At 47.2% G+C, this 15,930-nt stretch overlaps 1 protein-coding gene across 1 annotated transcript in view; it reads left to right on the forward strand.

Moving 5' to 3' along the window:
• Window positions 1-15,026, forward strand: part of LOC146355879 (uncharacterized) — a 28,997-nt gene extending 13,971 nt beyond the window's left edge. The window contains exons 9-12 of the mRNA XM_084829973.1: window positions 3,415-3,494; window positions 3,985-4,749; window positions 10,429-10,555; window positions 11,002-15,026. Coding sequence (XP_084686099.1) covers window positions 3,415-3,494; window positions 3,985-4,749; window positions 10,429-10,555; window positions 11,002-11,936 — 1,907 coding nt within the window. The 3' untranslated portion in view covers window positions 11,937-15,026. The remainder of the gene's footprint in view (window positions 1-3,414; window positions 3,495-3,984; window positions 4,750-10,428; window positions 10,556-11,001) is intronic.
• Window positions 15,027-15,930: the final 904 nt, after the last annotated feature.

Here is a 15,930-nt window from a genome sequence, read left to right on the forward strand (position 1 = left end):
CCTGAGGAACTATGGACAGAGGTCTGTAACATTGTTCAGGAGGCAGCAACTCAATCCATCCCAAAGAAAAAGAAATGCAAGAAAGCAAAGTGGCTGTCTGATGAGGCTTTACAAGTAGCTGAGGAAAGAAGGGAAGCAAAAAGCAAAAGAAAGGGGAAGATATACCCAACTGAATGCAGAGTTCCAGAGAATAGCAAGGAGAGACAAGAAGGCCTTCTTAAATGAACAATGCAAAGAAATCGAGGAAAACAATAGAATGGGAAAGACTAGAGATCTTTTCAAGAAAATCGGAGATCTCAAGGGAACGTTTTGTGCAAAGACGGGCATGATAAAGGACAAAGAAGGCAGGGACCTAACGGAAGCAGATGAGATTAAGAAGAGGTGGAAAGAATACACAGAAGAACTATACAGGACAGATCTGAATGTCCCTGATAGCCATGATAGTGCGGTCACTGAACTTGAGCCGGACATCCTCGAGAGTGAAGTCAAGTGGGCCTTAGGAAGCATTACTAACAACAAAGCTAGCGGAGATGACAGTATTCCAGCCGAGCTATTTAAAATCCTAAAAGATGATGCTGTTAAAGTGCTGCACTCAATATGCCAACAAATTTGGAACACTCAACAGTGGCCGCAAGACTGGAAAAGGTCAGTTTACATTCCAATTCCAAAGAAGGACAATGCCAAAGAGTGTTCAAACTACTGCACAATTGCGCTCATTTCACATGCCAGCAAGGTTATGCTCAAAATCCTACAAGTTAGGCTTCAGCAGCATGTGAACCGAGAACTACCGGAAGTACAAGCTGGGTTTCGAAGAGGCAGAGGAACTAGAGATCAAATCGCCAACATTCGCTGGATCATGGAGAAAGCAAGAGAATTCCAGAAAAATGTCTATTTCTGCTTCATTGACTGCGCTAAAGCCTTTGCTTGTGTGGATCACAACAAACTGTGGCAAATTCTGAAAGAGATGGGAGTACCAGACCACCTTACCTGTCTCCTGAGAAACCTGTATGAGGGTCAAGAAGCAGCAGTAAGAACTGGATATGGAACAACCGATTGGTTCCAAATTGGGAAAGGAGTATGACATGGCTGTATATTGTCGCCTTGCTTATTTAATGTATATGCGAACGACTGAACAACAACAACAAGAGTACATCATGAGAAACACCAGGTTGGATGAATCACAGGTCGGAATTAAGATTGCCGGGAGAATTATCAACAACCTCAGATACGCAGATGATACCACCCTAATGGCAGAAAGCGAAGAGGATCTAAAGATCCTCTTGTTGAGGGTGAAAGTGTAGAGTGCAAAAGCAGGTTTGAAACTCAACATTAAAAAAACTAAGATCATGGCATCTGGCCCCATCACTTCCTGGCATATAGAAGGGGAAGAAATGGAAGCAGTGACAGATTTTACTTTCTTGGGCCCCAAGATCACCGCAGACGGTGACTGTAGCCATGAAATTAAAAGGCGCTTGCTCCTTGGGAGGAAAGCTATGGCAAACCTAGACAGCATAGTAAGAAGCAGAGACATCACCTTGCCGACAAAGGTTCATATAATCAAAGCTATGGTTTTCCCAGTAGTAACGTGTGGCTGTGAGAGCTGGACTATAAGGAAGGCTGAGCGGCAAAGAATTGATGCTTTTGAACTGTGGTGCTGGAGAAGACTCTTACGAGTCCCCTAGACTGCAAGGAGGTCAAATCAGTCAATCCTAAAGGAAATCAACCCTGACTGCTCATTGGAAGGACAGATACTGAAGCTCAAATATTTTGGCCACCTAATGCGAAGAGAAAATGCCCTGGAAAAGACCCTGATGCTGGGAAAGATTGAAAGCAAAAGGAGAATGGGACGGCAGAGGATGAGATGGCTAGATAGCATCACCGATGCAATGAATATGAACCTGAGCACACTCGGAGAGAGAGCGGAGGACAGGAAGGCCTGGCGTGCTCTGGTCCATGGGGTCACGAAGAGTCGGACACAACTTAACGACTGAACAACAACAACAATAATCTTAAAGACTAGCAGATGTATTGTGGCATAAGCCAGCCTTCACCAACATGGCACCCGCTGGATGTGTTGGATTACAACACCCACCATCCCTAGACAGCATGTGCTGGCTAGGGGTGATGGGAGTTGTAGTCCAACACATCTGGAGGGCATCAGGTTGGTGAAGGTTGGAGTAAGCTTTTGGGGACTAGAGTCCACTTAGTCAGATCCATGAAGTGTTATCCTTGGTTGGCAGGGAGATACAGTTTACAAGAACTTTGGCTATTGGGCAGTATAGAAATGTAATAAAATAAATAAATACATGTGGGTGTGTGTGGGGGGAAATGTAAGTGCCATCTCTGAGCATTCAATTAAAACCTAAATGTATGGAAAACGTATACAGCGACCATTTGCAACAGCAGTAATTTCTGATAACAAGAAACATTGCTCAGCATTGTTAAGTGAATTAACACTGGTTAGTGGGACAGAATACCTTTGTCCCTATTCATGCCCAAATGGTTAGAATAAAACACAAGCTTATTTATTACATTTCTACACCTCTCAACAGCCAGATCTCCCTGGGCACTTCACAACATAGCGTGTAAAAATTGTGCTTAAAGCTCGATAAAGTTTAAAGCTTAAGGGTTGTATCTAATTGTGTCATTCCGCTAGTGCAAGAGTGAACGCACGGGCCATGTGAGGCCCCCACAAGTTCTTAGAGGCAGCCTACATGGAGCCATGACAGGCCCCCCTGCTACTGCAGAATCCCCACCGTTGCTTTCCTGACCAGCAGTTTTCCCACCGCCACCGCTGCTTCTTTCCCAGTGATCCTGCTTCGGAGAGAGCTGTTTTCCGGCCGCTAACAACTGAGAAACAGCCACCTCGCTGGAGATTGCTGGGGGATAGGAGAGGTTTTCATCTGCACCACCACCCCCAACAAACACTAGATAGCAGCAAGATGCGAGGGGAGGTTTAAACCTCCCCGTCTGTGCATGCTGAGTTTGGAGGAGTGATGAAGGTGCATCTGTGAGCCATGCCCAAGGGTTGTGTAAACAGTGATGAGGGATAAGAACATGAGAAGAGCCCTGCTGGATCAGAGCAAGGGCCTGTCTGGTCCAGCATTCAGTTCACACAGTGCCCAAACAACTGCCCACAGGAAACCCACAAGCAGGACAGGGGTTCAACAGTGCCCTCCCGCCCATGTTCCCCAGCAACATAGGAATACTGCCTCTGATACTAGAGGTAGCACATAGCCATAACAACTAGTAGGCTTTGATAGCCCTCTCCTCCAGGAATTTGTCTAACCCCCCTTTAAAGCCATCCAAATTGGAGGCCACCACTACGTCCTGTGGTAGCGAACTCCATAGCTGGACTCTGCGCTGTGTGAAGGAGTCCTGCCTTTGATCCACCCTGAGCCTCCCACCCTTCAGCTTCAGGGGACGACCCCACTGGGTTCTGTGATCCTGCTGACCTGTGTACCAGGACTTTGAGCCCCAAGCGCTTCCTGCCGGTAGCTAAGCCTTAGGAGAGGCATTTCAGCTTTTGAGAATGCCCCCCAAATGGCACACTCCCAAATGATCAGCGGTCGGGGCGGGCAAGGGTAGGGAAGGGGCCGTTTGGATCCCCCCCACAGGCCTAAGATAAAAAGAAACAATAAAATAGTAAAGTGGAGCAGGGTCATGATGATCAGTTATAACCCAGGGAAAGCTTGCTTGGACAAGTACATCTTTAGGAGGCATTCAAAACATACCACATTTCTGCCTTCCGAACAGTACGGGGGAGGGAGTTCCAGAAGGTAGGCACCACTACTGAGAAGGCCCTGCTTTCGAGATGTTATGTTATGCCATTCTTTTGGTTGTGGAACTACCAGCAAGGCCTCATCTGAGCACTTAGGTCGCCTGGGAGAAAGTGGTCTAGATATCCTGGTCCCTAGACTTACGCTCTTTTCTTGTCCCGCTGCTCAGGGTAATCCATTTGTGCTCACACTCACGCCCCTTTGAATTGAGAGACGTGGATTGGAGAGGGGGGAAATGGCTGAAGGAGAGAGGATAGCAGGTCTGGAAATGGAGGAGCAAACCCCACTAGACTCCAGGTTATGGGATGGGACAGAAGAAGCCACAATTGACAGCCCACGGGTTAAAAATGTGGATGGTGCTAGGGTGGTTTTGACTGGGCCAGCTTCACAGCAGGTTAAACAGGAACCGGACAAGGCCCATCAACAATGCTGGGAAGGCCAGTGGCAGGAGTACCTGAAGACCATGGAGACCTCTCACTCAGGAAGGATAAACCCACAGCTGCCTCGGCCTGTGTTGAGGGAAGACACCAAGGGCCTCCAGGCCTCTTCCGAGGGAGTAATTGATGCCGGCCATTGGCCCAAAGGAGAGATGCTGCGAGGCCTCACTGGAGAGACTCACAAGGGCTATAATAATGGAGAGGTCAAAACTGAGCTTCCAGATGAGGGGCTTGTCAGCTCAGAGACGCAACGCCAGCGCTTCAGGCAGTTCTGCTACCGGGACGCGGGGGGACTCCGAGAGGTCCTGAGCCAACTCCGGGAGCTTTGTCAGCAGTGGCTGAAGCCAGAGCGGCACACCAAGGAGGAGATCCTGGAGCTGGTGATCCTGGAGCAGTTCCTGACGGTCCTGCCCCCGGAAATCCAGAACTGGGTCCGGGAACGCTGTCCGGAGACCTGCAGCCAGGTGGTGGCCCTGGCCGAGGGTTTTCTGTTGGTGCAGCGAGACGGAGATATCAAGAGATGGGATCAGCAGGTAAGGGGTATGTATGAGATACCAGCTCTCCCACAGAGGGCTCTGCTTGGAGGCTGGAGGTGTGTCAGGTTATTTTATCTATTTATTTATTACAGTTTTATACCGCCCAATAGCCAAAGCTCTCTGGGTGGTTCACAACAATGAAAACCACAAAATCCAATGCAATAAAATACAGATGATAAAATACAGGGTAAAATTTAAAAGTTTAAAACTACGATATAAAAAATAAAAACAATCTCCAAACGGAAGCTGGCAGCAGTGCAAAAATTTTAAATACCAGATATAAAACAAAGTGAAAAACTAAAAAGCCTGGAAGAATAAAAAAAAGTTCATTTGGCGCAGAAATGAGCACAATGTAGGCACTTGGTGAACCTCTCTGGGAAGCTCATTCCGCAGCTGGGGTGCCACAGCAGAAAAGGCCATCTCCTTAGTAACAGGGCCCCCTGGCTTCTTTTGGTAGGGCCTCCTGGAAAACGACTCCTGAAGCTGATCTTAAGGTCCAAGCAGATGTATATGGGAGGAGACAATCCTTCAGGTAGCCTGGCTCCAGGCTGTTTAGAGCTTTGAATCAGGCCCAGGCATGGACTGGCAGCCAGTGCAGGTGGAAAAGTACTTCCGAAAGAGCAATGAATACTGTGGTTTCTAAACAGTGGAAATGCAGCTGTCTAGAGTTTGCGCCCCTTCATGGATCACTGCCTTGTTGTGGCGAAGGGGCTTGCGCAACTCAGTGAAGCCATAAGCTATGCCGTGCAGGGCCACCCAAGACGGACAGGTCATGGCGGAGAGTTCTGACAAAATGTGGTCCACTGGAGAAGGAAATGGCAACCCACTCCAGTATTCTTGCCAAGAAAACCCCATGGAACGTATCACAAGGCTAAAAGAGATGACGCCGGAAGATGAGCCCCTCAGGTCGGAAGGTGTCCAATATGCTACTGGGGAAGAGCAGAGGGTATTTCCAAGTAGCGCCAGAAAGAGTGAAGCGGCTGGGCCAAACCCGAAAGGACACTCAGCTGTGGATGTGTCTGGTGGTGAAAAGAAAATCCGATGCTGTAAAGAACAATATTGTTTAGGAACCTGGAATGTCAGATCAATGAATCAAGGTAAGTTGGAGGTGGTCAAACATGAGATGGCAAGATTGAACATCGACATCTTGGGCATCAGCGAACTCAAATGGACAGGCATGGGCGAATTTAATTCAGGTGACCATCATATCTACTATTGTGGGCAAGAATCCCTTAGAAGAAATGGAGTAGCACTCATAGTCAACAAAAGGGTGGGAAAAGCAGTACTGGGGTACAATCTTAAAAATGATAGAATGATCTCAGTACGAATCCAAGGCAAACCATTCAACATCACAGTAATTCAAGTCTATGCCCCAACCACTGAGGCCAAAGAAGCTGAGGTTGATCGGTTCTATGAAGACCTACAACACCTTCTAGAACTAACACCAAAAAAAGATGTCGTCTTCATCATAGGGGATTGGAATGCTAAAGTAGGAAGTCAAGAAATCACTGGGATAACAGGCAGGCATGGCCTTGGTGTACAAAATGAAGCAGGACAAAAGCTAATAGAGTTTTGCCAAGAGAACATGCTGATCATAGCAAACACTCTTTTCCAACAGCACAAGAGGCGACTCTACACATGGATGTCACCAGATGGTCAATATCGAAATCAGATTGATTATGTCCTTTGCAGCCAAAGATGGAGAAGCTCCATACAGTCAGTAAAAACAAGACCTGGAGCTGACTGTGGCTCAGATCATGAGCTGCTTCTTGCAAAATTTCGTCTTAAATTGAAGAACGTCGGGAAAACCACTAAACCGTTCAGGTATGACCTAAATCATATCCCTGATGAATATACAGTGGAGGTGAGGAATAGATTTCAGGGATTAGACCTGATAGACAGAGTGCCTGAGGAACTATGGACGGAGGTCCGTAACATTGTTCAGGAGGCAGCAACGAAATCCATCCCAAAGAAAAAGAAATGCAAGAAAGCAAAGTGGCTGTCTGATGAGGCTTTACAAGTAGCTCACGAAAGAAGGGAAGCGAAAAGCAAGGGAGAAAGGGGAAGATATACCCAACTGAACGCAGAGTTCCAGAGAATAGCAAGGAGAGACAAGAAGGCCTTCTTAAATGAACAATGCAAAGAAATCGAGGAAAACAACAGAATGGGAAAGACTAGAGATCTCTTCAAGAAAATTGGAGATCTCAAGGGAACGTTTTGTGCAAAGACGGGCATGATAAAGGACAAAGAAAACAGGGACCTAACAGAAGCAGATGAGATTAAGAAGAGGTGGCAAGAATACACAGAAGAACTATACAGGAAAGATCTGAATGTCCCTGATAGCCATGATAGTGCGGTCACTGAACTTGAGCCGGACATCCTAGAGAGTGAAGTCAAGTGGGCCTTAGGAAGCATTAGTAACAACAAAGCTAGCGGAGATTACAGTATTCCAGCCGAGCTATTTAAAATCCTAAAAGATGATGCTGTTAAAGTGCTGCATTCAATATGTCAGCATATCTGGAACACTCAACAGTGGCCACAAGACTGGAAAAGGTCAGTTTACATTCCAATTCCAAAGAAGGGCAACGCCAAAGAGTGTTCAAACTACCACACAATTGCGCTCATTTCACATGCCAGCAAGGTGATGCTCAAAATCCTACAAGCTAGGCTTCAGCAGTATGCGAACTGAGAACTACCAGAAGTACAAGCTGGGTTTAGAAGAGGTAGAGGAACTAGAGATCAAATCGCCAACATTCGCTGCATCATGGAGAAAGCAAGAGAATTCCAGAAAAACGTCTATTTCTGCTTCATTGACTACACTAAAGCCTTTGATTGTGTGGATCACAACAAACTGTGGCAAATTCTTAAAGTGATGGGAGTACCAGACCACCTTACCTGTCTCCTGAGAAACCTGTATGAGGGTCAAGAAGCAACAGTAAGAACCAGACATGGAACAACCGATTGGTTCAAAATTGGGAAAGGAGTACGACAAGGCTGCATATTGTCACCCTGTTTATTTAACTTATATGCAGAGTACATCATGTGAAATGCCAGGTTGGATGAATCAGAGGTCGGAATTAAGATTGCTGGGAGAATTATCAACAACCTCCGTTATGCAGATGATACCACCCTAATGGCAGAAAGCGAAGAGGATCTAAAGAGCCTCTTGTTGAGGGTGAAAGAGGAGAGTGCAAAAGCTGGTTTGAAACTCAACATTAAAAAAACGAAGATCATGGCATCTGGCCCCATCACTTCCTGGCATATAGAAGGGGAAGAAATGGAAGCAGTGACAGATTTTACTTTCTTGGGCTCCAAGATCACCGCAGACGGTGACTGTAGCCATGAAATTAAAAGACGCTTGCTCCTGGGGAGGAAAGCTATGGCCAACCTAGACAGCATAGTAAGAAGCAGAGATATCACCTTGCCGACAAAGGTCCGTCTAATCAAAGCTATGGTTTTCCCAGTAGTAATGTATGGCTGTGAGAGCTGGACTATAAGGAAGGCTGAGCGCCGAAGAATTGATGCTTTCGAACTGTGGTGCTGGAGAAGACTCTTACGAGTCCCCTGGACTGCAAGGAGGTCAAATCAGTCCATCCTAAAGGAAATCAACCCTGAGTGCTCATTGGAAGGACAGATAATGAAGCTGAAGCTCCAATATATTGGGCACCTAATGCGAAGAGAAAACTCCCTGGAAAAGACCCTGATGCTGGGAAAGACTGAAGGCAAAAGGAGAAGGGGACGGCAGAGTATGAGATGGCTAGATAGCATCACGGATGCAATGAATATGAACTTGAGCACGCTCCGGGAGAGAGCGGAGGACAGGAAGGCCTGGCGTGCTATGGTCCACGGGGTCACGAAGAGTTGGACACGACTGAACGACTGAACAACAACAACAAGAGTTTGCTATCATAATTAGGTTCCAAAATTGGAGGCAGAGACGGGGTTGATGAAATACACTGGGTTGGATCCATTGGTGTCCCTTTGCTGATAGAACTGCTTCCGTCAGTGGAACCTGGAGTGGGTGATTCCCCTGTAGTCCCCCATGTGCCCTCAAAACCTGCTCTGGGAAACCCTCCAGAGCAGACTTTTGGGTGGCCTTAAAAGCTGCAGAGGAGAGGAGAGAGAGGGAAAAGCCCGAGGCGCAAGTGGACTTCCACTTGCCCGATGTTGTATTTAACCCACTGAGTCAAGTTCTGGGCACTACGTTTTTCAAGAAGGATATTGACAAACTGGGGGGTGTCCAGAGTTGGGTAAATACGATGGTGGGAGATCGAAAACCAAGTCCTGTTTCATTTTTATGATTAACCCTTCCAAAGGTGGCATACAACATACTTAATAACAGAAAGCATAATAAAGCAATAGAGCCAGTGGTGTAGTGGCTAGAGTGCTGGACTGGGAGCCGGGAGATCCGGGTTCTAGTCTCCACTCGGCCATGGAAAGCTCACTGGGTAACTTTGGGCCAGTCACAAACTCTCAGCCCAACCTACCTCACGGGGTTGTTGTTGTGAGGATAAAATGGAGAGGAGGAGGATTATGTATGCTGCCTTAGGTTCCTTAAGGAGGAAAAAAGGCAGGATATAAATGTAATAAATAAATAAATGTAATGAATGAATGCATGCATGAACGAATGAATGAATGAATGAATGAATAAATAAATAAATAAATAAATGCAATACTAAGAACGGTGCAAAATTAACCATTAAACCAAGTAGCAACATAGGCCCAATGGCGCTAGCAGAGTCCTAACTCCTGACAATCTGCAAAATACAGACGGAACAGATTTAACGAAATCCGTACATCCTTAGTTGAAGGTCCAGGAAGCCAGATTTCTGCTAAACGTCAGGAGAAACGTCCTAACGGCAAGAGCTGTTCGACAATGGAACAAACTGTCTTAGGAGGAGGCAGGCTCTCCTTCGCTAGGGGTGTTTAAGCAGAGGCTGTACAATCCTCAGGGCTGCTGCAGCTGCATCCTGAATTGAGCAGGGGGTTGTCTAGATGACCTCCAAAGTCTCCTCCAACGCTTCCATAGAGGATATGATTCTGTGATTTATGAAAAATGAATAAATACCAGCATACCTCTGCTGGATTCTCACCAAAGCTGCCGATCCCCATTTGCCCCAGGGAATACCAGCTGTCCAAATGTATCCAGGACCGTGTACTTTCCACAAGAAACCTGTGCAAACAGAATCAAATGGTCACAGTACCAACAGGGATCAGAAAAAACAGTGGTAAGGCTGGAAACCGAAATCAGAAAAGGAATAGCTGCACCACTTGAATTCCTAGCTTGTTTTGACATGGGTCTTTATCAAGGGCAAAACTCTTCAAGACTTTTCTGGAAAATATTTTTCAGTCTTCTTTGGAAGAAGTAAGGGAGAGGGAATTCTCTGGAAAAGTCTCTAAGGGCACACTTCTCACAGAGAGTGAGGGGATTAGCTTCCATCTGAAATGTTCTGAACAAGTGGAACCAACTCCCAGTAGGAGTTGTAGGCTTTTCTCTGTCTAAACATGCATAGGATTGCACCCTAAGAGTTTTTTCCCTTGATAAAGACCCATGTCGAATTGCGTTGGGAATTCAGTTGGTGCAGCTGTTCCGTTTTTTATTTCGGTTTCCAATCAAACAGTCACCCCCAGAGTGGCCTGATCTCTAATAGGAAACTCATGTGGCTGTTCCTCCAGGTGCCAAGACCTTTTGGGGAAATGGCTGTGAATTCCTCCGAGGCAGGCCATGTCCCGCCAAAACTTTGGACAGGGCAGCTCTGTAAAGTGGCAAAGCTGGAGGAGAGCAAAGAGGCAATCTTGCCAGGTAAGGATGCCGTGTGCTTGAAATCCTTGATGCTTTTAACCCCCTGGTATAGGGGTGTCAAACTTGTTTCAGCCCGAGGCCTGAATTCAATTTCAGAGATGCTCTCGGGGGTGGGGGGGAATTCCAGTGGTGTTTGGGGCCAAAGGCAAAAAGGTGGGAGCAAAATGATCAGCTGGTTTTGAATGTTTTAGATTAATTTTATCCATTAGTGTGCTTGTGAAATATTTTTAACAGTTCTTTTAAATTATTATATTAGAAATATAAATTATTATATTTTATTAGAATGTGTGGGTTTTGGGGGGTAGTGTTGTATATTGCTGTGGTGGTGTTTTATGTAAGCCACTTTGTGAGGTCTTTGCTCTAAACACTGGCCTAGAAATACTTAAAATAAATAAATAAGCATGGGAATTGCTCAGAGCACTCTATGACTCTGTTTATTTCTGCAGGTGACAGGCTGGTGTGCGAGAGTGAGGGGATTACCTTCCATCTGGAATGTTCTGAACAAGCGGGACCAAATATTGTATCTTTAGGAAGAGGGAAAGATGTCCAGAGTTACAGGAAGTCTGTAGCATTTGGGAGTGTGCAGGAACCGGAGAGGGAGCAGGAAGAGGGATCAGAGAACTCTCTAGAGAAAACCGTTCCCTGTTGGGAAGAGGAGGAGGATGATGGGGGTGCAACTGGGGTCCAGCAAAGACTCCATTGTTGTGACAGGCAGACAACCTGTTTGGATCCTGGGAGAAACTTCAGGCCAACTCCAGAAGTTCTTAACCATCAGAGAACCCGCAGTGGGGAGAAACCCTACAAGTGTTCCTTCTGTGGGAATAGCTTCACTCGGACGTGGGACCTCCTGGTACACACAAGGATCCACACTGGAGAGGCCCCGTATAAATGCTCGTACTGTGGGAAAAGCTTCAGCCGGGGTTCAGTCTTCAGGGAACACGTGAGAACCCACACAGGGGAGAGGCCATATAAGTGTTCTCACTGTGGGAAAAGCTTCAACCGGAAACGTTACCTTATCACCCATGAGAGAATCCACACAGGCGAGAACCCCCCTCTGTGCCTCGTTTGCGGGAAAAGCTTCTCTCAGAGGGCCGGTCTTGTTGCACATGAGAGAATTCACACGGGGGAAATCCCGTATAAATGTGGGCACTGTGACAAAAGTTTCTCTCAGAAGTCCAAGCTTGTCATCCATGAGAGAATTCACACAGGTGAGATGCCCTACAGGTGCTCTGACTGTGGGAAGAGCTTCAGCCAGAAGGGAAACCTCAGGACACACATGAGAATCCATACCGGAGAGAAGCCTTACAAATGCCTCCATTGTGTGAAAAGCTTCTCCCAGAGGGCCAAACTCCTTGTACATGAGAGAATCCACACTGCGTGAGACCATTTACCTGATGCCGTGTAGTAGTTCAGAGGATTGAGAGAAGACAAACTCATAGAGGATAAGGTGATCATGCTAGTCAAGATGGCTATATCAGGGGTGTAGAACCTCAGGCCTGGGGGCCAAATCCAACCCTCAGAGGTTCCAGTCCAGCTCTCTAAGATTCCACAAAAGACCTTACCCCCTTCTCCTGGTCCTGCTTCTTTTTACCGGACCGCCAATGCTTTGGTAGTTTCCTGGCTTTCCCCCCTGCCATTTATTTATTTATTTACAATATTTATATGCCGCTCCACATCAAAGATTTTGGAGCAGTGAACAGCAAGATAAAAACCCCATAATCAAAACAAAACATCTTAAAAGAACAGATTCTGAATTTAATAAACCGCAGCTGGTCACTCAGGGAAGGCCTTGCGAAACAGCAATGTCTTCAGTAGGTGCCAAAAGCAACACAATGTTGGCGCCTGCCTGACCTCTAAAGTCAGGGAGTTTCACAGGAAGGGGGCCACCACGCTGAAGGCTCTTTTCCTGGTGGACTCCAACCGGGCCATACGTCCATGTGGAACCACCAGAAGCAAGCCCTGTGATGACCTCAGTGACTGGGCAGGTTGGTAAAGAAGAAGGTGCTCTCTCAGGTATCCCAGTCCCAAGTTGTTTAGGGCTTTGTACACTAGTACTAAAACTTTAACCTGGCCTGGTAGCAAATAGGCAGCCAGTGCAGTTCCCTAGAATCATAGAATAGCAGGGTTGGAAGGGGCCTACAAGACCATTGAGTCCAGCCCCCTGCTCAATGCAGGAATCTAAGTCAGAGCATCCCCAACAGATGGCTGTCCAGCCTCAACTTGAATGCCTCCAGGGTGGGAAAGCCCACTACCCCCTCAGCAAAGGCGTTGCATGCTGAAAAGGGGCAGCTCCCGACAACAGCCGAGCTGCTGTGTTCTGCACTAGCTCCAGCTTCCGGACCAGCCTGAAGGCCAGCCCTACATAGAGCATGTTGCAGTAATCTAGTCTTGAGGTTACTAGCACCTGTACCACTGTGGCCAAGCTGTCCCTGTCCATGAGAGGCCGTAGCTGGCGAACCAGCTGAAGCTGGTAAAAGGCACTCCGAGCCACCGTGGCCACTTGGGCCTCCATTCTGAAAGGTTGAAATGCCTCTCCTAATGCTTAGTTACTGCCAGTAAGAGCTTGAAGCTAAAATATGCTGGTAGTTTTTGCTCACTCTGGTTTTTGGCCCCACCCTTTTTGTCTTTGGCCCCACCCCTTTGGCCCTTAGTTCCGCGCACCGCTGGGATGCAGCCCCTGAGAGCGTCTCTGAAATGGAATTTGGCCTGCAGGCTGAAAGAGGTTCTGCACTGCTGGGCTACATGCTCCTTCCAGGTTCAGAGGGAACAGGATGCTTCTGAAGCCCAGTCACCGGGGGGCAGGTTGTGTGGGAAGATTGCTAAGGGCTGTTGTCTTCAGGCCCCAGAAGCATCTGGTTGCCCACTCTGGGAAGCAGGATGTGTTACAGAAAGAACATTTGGCCAGATTGCCGGCAGCTGCTCCAGGACGCTGCCGTGAAAAGCAAGAAGCAGGCAGGGACAACGCTGCTGGGGAACATCGTTTCCACGTGTTGGATCTTGTTGGCCTCGACCCCGAACCTGAACCTCAGCCTTGCTTCTGAATCCCTGTTTTTAGACCTTGGACTGGAAAATGGACTTCTCTCTGCCATGCTGCCTTGGATTTGTCAAACTGGTAAAGCCCCCCACTGTAGCCTCCCTTCCTAGCCTTGGACAGGTTTACGACCCGGCTTACCAGGCAGTGAGTTTGCTGGCAGCAAGGACAGACAGGCAGCTGTGTTGAGCCATATCAACAAAACAGTTGGTAGCAGTTTTCATCTCCCCCAGGAGCAGGTCTGTTGTAAAGCTCATGGGCCGTAGTTGCCCTCTCCAGAGCAAGCCATCCCAAAATACCTTGCATTACAAGAGAGATTGCTCAGCATCAACGACCTTGGCCATCCAAGCCCCTGCCGCAGCTTCCTGGGTTCTGAGCAGCTAGGATCAGGTGCCGGTGCTTGTCAGGATAGTACTCATCAGGCAACCACTCACGCATCACCAAAAATGTGGACATCCATCACCCCCCCAAAGGACACCAATTTTCATATACTAATTTGTATGTATTGGTGGAACTTTAGAAATTATAATTTAAATAGAAATACAGTACATCTCACCGTAGTGTGGTCACACCAGGTGACCTGTGTGACTTTCTCAGTCTGCTGTCCAGGTGCTATTGATGGGCAACTTCAAGGCCCAGCTCTCCCTCCTGATGGTTTTTTTTTTATATTTGGTCTGCATGTGGATTGAACAGCCTTTCAAACAGAGGACTCCTTCAAAATAAAGCCAGTGTGGTGGAGCGGTGAGAGTGTTGGACTGGGAGTCGGGAGATACGGGTTCTAGTCCCCACTTGGCCATGGCAGCTCACTGGGTGACTTTGGGCCAGTCACAGACTCCCAGCCCAACCCACCTCACAGGGTTGTTGTTGTGAGGAGAAAATGGAGAGGAGGAGGATTATGTACACTGCCTTGAGTTCCTTAAAGAGAAAAAAGGCAGGATATAAATGTAATTCATACATACATACATACATAAGAGGACACATGGCCACCTTAACTGATCTTATCAAGAGGTTGTATGTGTGCTCTGATAAATTATCACTTGGTCAGTGTTCGTTAATGGGGAACTACCTCAGCTCAGTGGTTGGTCACATCCTTTGCATGCAGAAAGTAACTGAATAAGAATTCTGTAACTGAATACATCAGGCAGCAGGAGATAGGAAAAACTCTGTCAGAGACCTATTGCCAGTCGGAGTAGGCAATGCTGGGCGACACGTGGGCAAATAATCCTACCTCGTATCCAGCAGTTTCATATGTCTGGATCCACTTGCCTTTGCCCAGGTTTCATGTCACCTGAGGAACACCGGAAGCAAAAAGAGCAAACCTGACTAGGGATTAGGGATGTTGGAGAAATCTGGAACAGGCAGTGGAGGCTGCTGGCTCCAATGTCAGTGAGGCGGTAAATCTGCTCCGGGTTTTAGTCAGAGCCAGTCAAAACTCTAAAGGAGCTCTCCAAGCTGCTTTGCAGAACTTCCTTTAGAGTTCAGATTGGTTCTGACTGAAACCTGGAGTGGATTCACTGACATCGGAGCCACCAGCCTCCACTAGGAACAGATTCAAATGAGTTCAGATTTCTATGCATCTGACCTGCAGGTTCCATGGTGAACCAGCTTTTTCCAAAGCATGTGGATTCCGTCGGCTTGCAGACCGTTTCTTTCACGGGGGGGGGGGGGGGGATTTGCACTAATTCACATTAGTGCTAATGCAGCAATGCGCAAGTAGAATGAAATTCTGGTTAAAGATCTGGTTCTGTCAATGAGCAGACAATGGAATGAAAAACGCCTGACAACCTGTGAAACAGAACAAAATGGATTAAACAAAATCTCTACATCTCTACTAGGGATTACATGTCACTCATGAAAAATATGCAAGTGATGTAGCGAGTGACTAGTATCACTGTTAGAAAATAACTACAATGTATTACAGTGATACATGAAAAAACACACACCACATGCTGTATCCAAGAGTCATTTATGCTCTGGGTCTGAGATGACCCGGTCCACATTTGGGATTCAGTGTACTTGTACAGTTTATATAAGTGATTTTTGGCTACAGCATGTTTTTCTCCTGCATGTGTTGGATCCAGATTTAAACTGGATCAACTGTGTTGGCAGAAGTGACTCCCTTGCCACTTCCTTCCCATGAATGAATTTCACATAATAACTTGCAGTGACCAGCCAGTTTTTTAGCTACTAGATGGATGTGTACAGAGACTGCCTTGAGAACATAAGAGCCCTGCCGGATCAGACCGAGGGTCCATCTAGTCCAGCATTCTGTTCACACAGTGGCCGACCAGCAGTCGACCAGCAACCCACAAGCAGGGCATGAGCGCAGCAGTGCCCTTTGGGC

Source organism: Heloderma suspectum, chromosome 2 (assembly GCF_057233095.1).
Source record: "Heloderma suspectum isolate Gila_16-S chromosome 2, 16-S_ref, whole genome shotgun sequence".
In the NCBI taxonomy this organism is placed as follows: domain Eukaryota; kingdom Metazoa; phylum Chordata; class Lepidosauria; order Squamata; family Helodermatidae; genus Heloderma; species Heloderma suspectum.